General features: G+C 39.6%; 1 protein-coding gene across 1 annotated transcript; it reads right to left on the minus strand.

Moving 5' to 3' along the window:
• Window positions 1–378: 378 nt before the first annotated feature.
• On the minus strand, window positions 379–7299 carry LOC141752401 (pyruvate dehydrogenase E1 component subunit alpha, mitochondrial-like). The gene is made up of 11 exons (XM_074610350.1): window positions 7143–7299; window positions 6073–6141; window positions 5807–5980; window positions 5517–5643; window positions 5273–5364; window positions 4676–4768; window positions 3822–3977; window positions 3098–3169; window positions 2944–3011; window positions 2277–2385; window positions 379–635 (listed from the first exon to the last, which is right to left on the minus strand). Exons 1-11 carry the CDS (start codon window positions 7188–7190, stop codon window positions 471–473), a joined length of 1173 nt encoding a protein of 390 aa, XP_074466451.1. The 5' UTR covers window positions 7191–7299; the 3' UTR covers window positions 379–470.
• Between the last annotated feature and the right edge of the window lie 2215 nt (window positions 7300–9514).

The following is a 9514-nucleotide window of genomic DNA, read 5'->3' on the forward strand; positions in this document are numbered from 1 at the left end:
TAACTCATTTCTTGAGCTTCCCCTCTAAAATAAAAATAATTACTGACATGTATTAATCTATATCTTTTGGTGCATATACTTCATACAGGAGGTGAAGACCTTAAATAATTAACCATCGTCAAGGATGGTGATTTTAATTATTAAACATAAAACAAACGTTCTATAATGTGGTGAGTTGGCTAATAGTTCAATATTTTTACAAATAATATAAATAAATATGGGACAGGGGACTATGGCAGCACTCTTTAGGTTGCTTTTAACACTGAAACCATTTGAACATTATTTAATTTAGTGTTCTTGCCAATCTTTGTTAGTTTCTTTGTGAATATGAAATGAATTTACTTGCTGACAGTTCAATCTCTGGGTCCGAGGCATTAGTTTATGGTACACTGTTTGATGTGTGTGTATATGTGAGGGGCGTAATATATTATTGGGTGGATGATGTGAGGAAAAAAGGGGATGAAAAAACTTTAGCTAACAGACTTCAGCTTGGTCCACGGGTTCACGCCGCGCACCTCCAGGGGTGGATTGTTGTAAAAGATGTGGTTGCACAATTCTTCCAGAGGGGGTTCAGGATCTGTGGTGGCGTACTGAGCAGCATCTTCGATTTCCTTCCTCACCGTCACATCAATCTCCTACAGACACAACACAGGTAAGACAGAAGATTAGAGTAATTTGCTGTCTGACATTTAGTGTACATCTGCACGGCCAAGGATATTTGGTTATGTGGGTACTGTTCAATTACAAAAAAATACTTAAAGGGACTGTTTGTAAGAATCAGAAATTGCTTGTTAACAGCGACACCTGCGGCCGTTAAGTCAACGAAAGTCCACGTCTTGTTGCTCTCGCTCTACATAGACATGAACGAGCATTGATCAACACAGTGAGGCGACACACGTCAGCTAAAACCACAATATCACTCTATATTTCACCTGCTTGGCAGTAATGTTAGCTGACCAGACGAATGTCTCTCCACGAATCAATGTTGATCCTAGTGTTGGTTTTTCCTGCCGCAGCCTCCCAACCGCAGTCAGAAGGAACAGGGGAGACACCGGAGTTTTGGTAGGAGACGATGACGTAACTCGTTGCGGAGCCCCGTCACTTCACAAGACACGCAAAACCTCTGTTGGTCTGGAGGAGCTGCAGCATTTATTTCTGCACAAACGTCCACTGTATATTCACTAGATATTCTCAGAGCTAAACTAACTCTTCTGCAGTGTGTAGTGTGCGCGCATGCACGTGAGAGTGGGGCGAGAACGAGCGCTGTGGGTGAGTGAAGGCAAGCAGGCAGAGGAGCAGAGTACAGCAGAGACTCCGGCCCTGGAGACCAAAGCTACGGTCTCCCCCGTGTCCTCCGACCGCGTCCAATACTGTTTACAAGACGGGCTTCACTAAATATAACTTTGCGGTTTTGGTGCTTCCGTGTAGTTTGTGTTGGAGTCTTGTCTGAACAGCGTAGCCACACGCGAACGAGCATGGGACACCGACCCGGATTGATTTATACGTGGAAGAAGTTACAAACAGTCCCTTTAAATAAAATCATATATATAATTTGTATACACTGGGATATATGTTCAGGAATATTTCTAATAGGTCTTGATCACTAAGGCACCTATAGCAGACAAAACATAGAGTATATAGCAGACAAATATGTGTTATTATAAAAAAAACTTGTATTTTTGCCATTTTCTTATTCAACTGAAAACTAAAAATCTGTGGATATAAACCTGCAGTCCTCTGTGTTTGCCTAAGTGAGCGAGACTAGCACTCTCTTGTGTTTAAACAATGTACTGCAGCTTTGTGTGTAACCTCTTAATCCCTAACCTTTAAAAGATGACTACAGCAGAAATCATGTGCTTTTTTCAGCTCCATGTTAATGTCAATTTTTTAAATGTAAAATTCTGTCACAAACTTGTTATATTCACTGATCATAGCCAGTGTATCCAAACAGCTGGCTGTATTCAGGACCACCTCTGAATGTTTGGCTCATTAGTTTGGTAATGTGTGGCTTCAATCTCATTACCACAAACAAACATTCATTCCAGCCATTAAAGGGATAGTTCGGATGTTTTGAAGTGGGGTTGTATGAGTTACTTTTCCATAGTCAGTGTATTATCTACAGTAAATGGCGGTCGGCATCGGATTAATAATAAAGTTTTAAAATCTAAATTTAAAAAATACTAAGTATGAGACAAATATGTGATATTTTTCAGTGAACAACTTGCTATAGCAGTATTTTCTTCTTTTCCATCTTACAAACTGAAATTATTTGCTACCTTGAGCTCCTCCACGCTGGCCATGTTGTTGCTGAGCATGCGGTCCTTCAGCAAGGAGATGGGGTCGCTCTTACCGCGGACCTCCTGGATCTCCTCACGTGTCCGATAGCTGAGAGGGGAGAGATTGGTGCAGGGATGTTGTAGGGATGCACTAATACAATCATTTTTTAGAGCTGACAACAAATCCAAGTGCTACAACTTACTTGATTACCAGCAATACATTATTTTCACCACTATCAATATGAAAATAATTGATTTGGGGTCATTTGGGGTCTTAATACTGTTGGAGGGACTTGTGTAGGTGACTTGGCTATGTATATTTATGGTGTGTTTATAATTCTTATCCTGTATTATTTAAGCCAGTTATTCGTCTGCTAAGGCCAATAGCAATATTAGAGTCGGAGTCCAATTCATCCGTTGGCTGTGGTCTGTCTGGGCATTGCACTACAGCGGGAAGGAGGGTACATGTATACTACTATGGGACAGTGGCAGAAGCAGGGTAACAGCACAGTGAGGATAACATTTGGAGGTCCGATTATTATTAATACATGAAATTAAATTATAAATCAATTAAGAAAAGTGCTTTAAAAGGTAATATACATATAGTAATCAGTTACAGCAAATATCTAAATTAAAATTTACTAAAGTCAGGACTGTGATGTTTTACCTGACACCAGGATCACTCATACTGTGTCCATGATAGCGGTAGGTCTGAAGCTCCATGAGAATGGGACCCTGATTAAAGGAAGGACAAAAATAACTTAGCTGATTAACTGACGACCACATTTCCTGCTTGATATAAATCTGTGTTTTTAACTCACCTTCCCAGATCGGCAGTGATCCGCTGCAAGCCTGGTGGCTTCCCGAACACACAGAACATCCATCCCATCAACCTGGACAAAAAAAACCCAACACATTTCTCTTTGCATCACAATGTGCCACTTTCAGGAAAAACATTATAGTGATTAATACTAAACTGATCATATGGACAGCAAAAGGACAACACTCACTAACAAACAGTTATTTTTTATCAAGTTCACAAAAAAATCACGAAAAAACTGTCGTTGCTAGATTGATGAGATAAATGCGTGATGAACTCACAACTTTAACACCTCTTCCTAACATACAGCGAGTGAGCAAACTCCGGCGAATGGAGCGAAAAAAAATTAGACATACTACGAGCGATGTCACTCTCTATTACATAGAGTGCGCGATATCGATTAACTTGCAGTTGTCAGCGTCGATTTTGACCAGTGAAAATAGATTGGAGGTGCGCGAAACTTTCCCTAAATAGAGCCAGGGTGAGCGTTTTTCTGTCAATTAAAACAACTAATCAATTAGTCGACAAAAATCGTATAAGTGTTGGTCTACTTAGAATTTCTTTGGTCGAGGACAGCCCTAGTACTAGGTATGCATCATATTACATTACATTAGTTCTCACGACAGATATCTTACTCAAATTGTCAAACGAAAACATAGCTTTGAAAAAAACTAGAAATATATATGAACAAAAAGTTGGAAGACATGAGTAAGAACAATACGTACCCGGAGACCAGGAATGAATTCTCCTCTCTTGTAGTAGTCTGTGCTGGCTGCAGATCGCTCCACTGATGTGCCCATGCCATACCGGTTGTTCTCACAGATGAAGATGGCGGGCAGCTTCCAAAGTGCTGCCATGTTGTAGGTTTCAAAAATCTGACCCTGTGAAACACAACAAAAAAAAAATCTGTCAACGTGGCACAAAGATATGATTGCAATTTGTTTTGTTGACCTTGTTAGCTTAAGTATATGGCAAAGTACAAACTTTATGTCCCTGTGTTAAATTTGAAGGTGTGCAGTGAGCAGCCTAGATTAGTTACAGAATGTCTATAGCAGCTCTGATTCAAAAGTAGAGAAACAGTCTATTAAGCATAGGCATGGCTGGTCTAACTTAAAGCTGGGGTTGGTAATCTTCTTCTTCTTTTTGTTGTATTTGAAATATTGAATATTTGTTGACATTCTCATTATATGAAGGGATGGACTGTCAGTGTTGCCAACATGGCACCTTTTTTTTCTATATATAGGGCCTTTAGAGCTAGTGCTGCCAGCTACTTTCATTGGAAAAGAGTTGGCAACACTGGGCTGAGTTTTTCGGTTGGATTATTTTTAAAATCTAGCGTACCTTTAATTTCAATGTAACATGTTTATCAATAAAGTTGCTAGTCCAATATCTTCATGTTACAGGCCCCCTTGAACCCTGAACAAGATAAACAGGTTAGAGCACAGATGAATGGTACAGTAGCAGCATAAAACCTTCACTATTGGAAAGACTGTTCGCTACTTTTGAACAAAGCTGCTATTGATCCCATCCAGGAATTAAGCAAAGTTGGACTAAAACTGCAGTGATTTCTGTGCCATACCTGGTTGGCAGCACCATCACCATAGAGAGAGACACACAGCTGATTGTTGCCCTGATACTGGCAGGCCAGAGCCACACCAGCACCCAGGGGAACCTGAGGAGAATTCAGACATGTCTGGGGTTACATTACATCAATCTTAATGTATAAAGTGCAAACAATATTACAAGAAGCTGCTTCATGAAACACTGAGTCTAATGTTCTTATGATTTGTTTGGCACGGACATAATGTCATTAGTTGGGGAAGAATTTCTTGCTCTTATTGGTTTCTTGCCATAATATTTCTAGCAAAACTGAGGCACCAGCCAGGTTGTTATGGAATATGCAGGCACAGATAAGCATGTTTGTGACCAATGCCACCTTCCTTTTGTTCCACTATATTTCCACAATATCAGAAAACACCATCAAAGCAGACCCACTAGTTATGCATGCGTTCAGCCCTTATAAGACGTATCACAATTACATCAAACTGACAGCATACTGGTAGGACACATAGATTTATGTTTAATCCCACAGCATGTGAATCGGTACGTTCCAATCTTATCGTCACATGACACAAAGAAACAATAATAAGCTTGCTAATAGTCTTCTGTGATATACCTGAGCTCCGACAATCCCATTTCCTCCATAGAAGTTTTTAATGTACATGTGCATAGAGCCTCCTTTGCCCTTTGCAATACCTCCTCTTCTGCCTGTAAATTAAAAACAAAAACATGCAGGGATCAGAAAGTTGAGGTTAAAGAAAAACAGACGACCTATTTGCATCTCAAAATGAATCGTGATTGGAGCTCAAAAATAATCTTGTGACGGAAACAGTCTCAATGTCTGAAAGTTGCAGACTCACCGGTGAGCTCAGCCATGATCTGCTTCACAGTCCCTCCTCTGGTGTACGTGTAGCCGTGGGCACGGTACGCAGTGATCAGGTGGTCTGTCAAATTAATTGCTGCTTCGATACCAACTGCACAGGCCTCCTACAGGGAAAAAACAAACAGCTTTGCTATGTGAGTGTACATGTGTGCTCTGAAAGACAAAATCCACACAGTAAAATTGGTATAGGTTTAAATTTCTTATATTGATATTTTAAAAACATTTTCCCGGTAGTAGATCTTTAGGAAAAATTATAGTGCACCCAACCTGGCCGTCATACAAGTGGCAGAATCCTCTGATGATCTTCTGCTTATACAGCTGATCTGCTTTCAGCTCCATACGCCTTATGGTCTGCATGGTGCGGTAGTACTGCAGACCCTCATCACGAGTCATAACCACCTGAGTAGCCGGGGCCTCATCCAGCTTGTAGATGTCACATTTCTAGAGGGAAGAAAATACCCATTATAACGCACAAACTGCCATGTGCATAAATCAGTTTAGCTGAAAATACAACTTGGTGTTTGAAGCTTTACCTTTATTTCAAAGGTAGCCTCAGTTGTGAAGTCAGCATAGGTGCGTGCTGACACGACGGCTGCAGCTCCCTGCCGTGGGAGAGAAGGAGATTTTATTTAAAATGACAAATCTGCTGAGGTTTGAACATTTTCAATACTATAGCCAATACAACACCTGAGTTTCAGTACTAATACCAAAACAAAACTTTCTTATTTAAGCATGCTTTTCTACAAAACAGTTTTGTCCATTTAACAAAATAAGCCAGAAGTTATCATATATTAAATGTTGTCTAAACACATGCAGCTGTACTACAACTGTGTCTAAATAAAGTAATCTAAAATTGGCAAAATATTGATTTAAATAAGGAACTTTATATGGCCAACAATAAGTAAACAGGGTTTTGAGTCTCATATAATAGAATTAATATGTATATTCAACTCCAGTCCAGTGCAGCTCAACATACAAATGTCAGGCAACCAACTCCAGCTGGTATTCATCATTATAATAAATCATATTATAGTTAATTCAAGTACAACTATATTAAACCATTTCATACAGTTTGTTAGGACCTCCCAGCTAATGTTCTGATAATATGAGCTGCCAACTTAAGAAAATATGTAATAAAAGTGCTTTAAACTTACAGAACTAATTGTTTTAGGCTGGAAATATCTATCAAAATTGACTGATATGGAGGTATAAATTACTTTTCTTCCACTTGAATGAGCTGCCTGGTTTTTAAGCAGGTTACTAATACTTTGCTTGCTGTCAATTTTCATAAAACAACACCTACCGTGAATAAAACAGCCCCTGCCTTTTGACAACAAGAGAGTTAACCTACGTAAAAGGTATCCCAACTATAATGAATAAAGGACTGGGCATGTACTGATCAAAACACTGAAGCTATCATCAATAGTTTAGATTAGTGTGCAGACTTTAGCGGTGTTAGCCAAAAAAGCTATCACTCGGCCTCACAAGGTCAGCACAGCGATGTCAGTCAATGTTGTTTTGGGTAAATGTTGGAGGTCTTAGAGGGAGACTGTCATGCAGTGCTTGGCAAACACCATCTAGAGTTGAAATGTTCTATACTCACGTTTCTCTGGGCGCAAGCCCTCAGCACATTAGAGATATTGGTCAACATGTTTCCTGAGCTAGCTCACCACAGACTCTACACAACACGGCTCCTCCGTCCTTCTGACAGGACTTCTTTTTCCGGTTCCGCTAACTTCTTCTTCTTCTTCTTCTTTGGTGTTTATTGGGGGTTGGCAAACCAGCTTATAGGGGCATTGTTGCCACCTACTGGACTGGAGTGTGGAGCAGTTTGGCAGGTAAAAAACAACAACAAAATAAGAATAAAATAAATAAAAAACAAAAAAACAATAAAATAAAAATGAATAATTATTCATAATAATAACAATAATAATAATACTACTAAATATTTTAATTCTCTCCATTATTCTTGTTACCCTTAAAGGGACTGTTTGTAACTTTTTAAGCGCATAAATGGGTCGAAATCCCATGCGCCCTCGCATATGCGCGATCGCCTGTGGCCAGAGTCCCTGCTCCGCTGCCTGCTTGCCTTCACTCACACACCGCACGCGTTCTCGCTGTCTGGCTCCACCTCTAGACGTGCATGCGCGCACACTCCACACTGCAGAAGAGTTAGTTTAGCTCTGAGAATATCTAGTACAGTGGACGTTTGTGCAGAAATAAATGCTGCAGGTCCTCTAGACCAACAGAAGTTTACCGTGTCTTGTGAAGTGATGGAGCTCCACAGCGAGAAACGTTATTGTCTCAGCCCGGGTGCCGGTGTCTCCCTGCTTCAGCCCCGGCACCGACCCCCTTTTCCTGCTTCAGCCTCCCGGTGTTTCGGGAGGCTGAAGCAGGAAAAATCCAACACTAGGATCAGCACTGATTCATGGAGAGACCTTCGTCTGGTCAGCTAACATTACTGCCAAGCAGGTGAAATATAGAGTGATATTGTGGTTTTAGCTGATGTGTGTCGCCTCACTGTTTTGAGCGATGCTCGTTCATGTCTATTTAGAGCGAGCAAGCGCGAGCCCGACGCTGACTTTCGTTGACTTAACGGCCACAGGTGTCGCTGTTAACAAGCATTTCTGAAAGTTACAAATAGTCCCTTTAAGTAATTAATTAGAAGATTGTGTACTTTCTTAGATGTCTTTCCTAGCAGATTCCCTATCGTAATATTCCTATCATCTACTCCTGATAGCAATTCCCCTCTTTCTTTGTCATATTTGTTGCACTCTATTACAACATGCTTGACAGTTTCCGGTTTATTACATTGCTTGCATAGTCCAGTTGGGTGCTTGCCTATTCTATGGAGTGTTTGGTTTAATCCTGTATGTCCTTATTTTCAGACGGATAATGACCATCTCTTCCCTTAGGCTCCCGGTCCGTATTCCACCAGCTCCTACATGTTTCTGAATACTGTACAGATGTCTCCCAGTGTCACTTAAGTCTCAGTATTCTTGCCAGGTTTTGTGCATGTAGTCCTTAATGATAGTTTTAACCTCTGCTTTACGTAACAGTATTTGTATGTCAATTAAGTGTCGTTTTAATGACTGTTTGGCCAATATATCTGCATTCTCATTTCCATCCACCCCTATGTGAGCAGGAACCAAAGGAAGGAGATATCCAATCCCCTACAATGCAGTCTGAGAAGCACTTTGAATGGTTCGACTCACTCTTCTTCTTCTTCTCTGTCTTCAATAATGACAGGAAAGACACTCTGCTGCCGCCACGTCTCCTCTGTTCTGTACGTGGCAACACATGTATTATAGAATACATAATTTTAAATTAAATAAATAAACAATGATAATAATAATGATTATTACTATTATTATAATAATCAACCTTTTTTATTTAAATTAATTTTTCTTACCTAATTAAAACCCATTATGTAGGAAATTATTGACGTTATAATCCTTTCCTTTGCCAAAAACTGAGTTTACACATTTGATGAGAGTGTTAAAAAAAAAAAAAAAGAAATTACCAGAAAACATTGTTATTACACAAAATGAAGTAACATGTCATGTTTTATATGTTATATTTGGGCAATGCATAAACATATATTCTTTTTGTGTAACAAACTCTCTGCTTTCCTACATGGTGACTTGACTTATGTTTTGGTTCAATTACACCACAGAGAGGTCTAACTCCCTGTTAGACTGTTAAAAACTCCAAAAACCATTAATCCTAATAGACTTATTTGGGATCTGGGAGGGGTAGCGTTGCGTAAAAACTACTGTCAACATCAATCACAGATACATAGCATGGTTCTCTGTTTGATTTAACCATGTTTTGTATTTCTTAACTTTCAGGAACAGACGACAGAAATATATGCAATTAAAAATCATGTTTATAAAAAAGTTTTACAAAATTGGGAAAAGTCATGAAACATTAATGTAATAAAACAGTGTTGAGTATGTTTTTTGAGTTGTTAAA

The sequence above is a fragment of the Sebastes fasciatus genome, chromosome 16 (genome assembly GCF_043250625.1).
Source record: "Sebastes fasciatus isolate fSebFas1 chromosome 16, fSebFas1.pri, whole genome shotgun sequence".
NCBI classification, from domain to species: Eukaryota; Metazoa; Chordata; class Actinopteri; order Perciformes; family Sebastidae; genus Sebastes; species Sebastes fasciatus.

What these genes read in the sequence shown, in the direction of transcription:
- LOC141752401 (XM_074610350.1), bottom strand. Translation starts at nt 7,190, where the DNA reads ATGTTGACCAATATCTCTAATGTGCTGAGGGCTTGCGCCCAGAGAAAC. An exon ending in ATCACTGCCGATCTGGGAAG is followed by an intron (nt 3,012 to 3,097) that starts GTGAGTTAAAAA and finishes TCCTTTAATCAG; the next exon opens with GGTCCCATTCTCATGGAGCT. An exon ending in ATGAGTGATCCTGGTGTCAG is followed by an intron (nt 2,386 to 2,943) that starts GTAAAACATCAC and finishes CTCCCCTCTCAG; the next exon opens with CTATCGGACACGTGAGGAGA.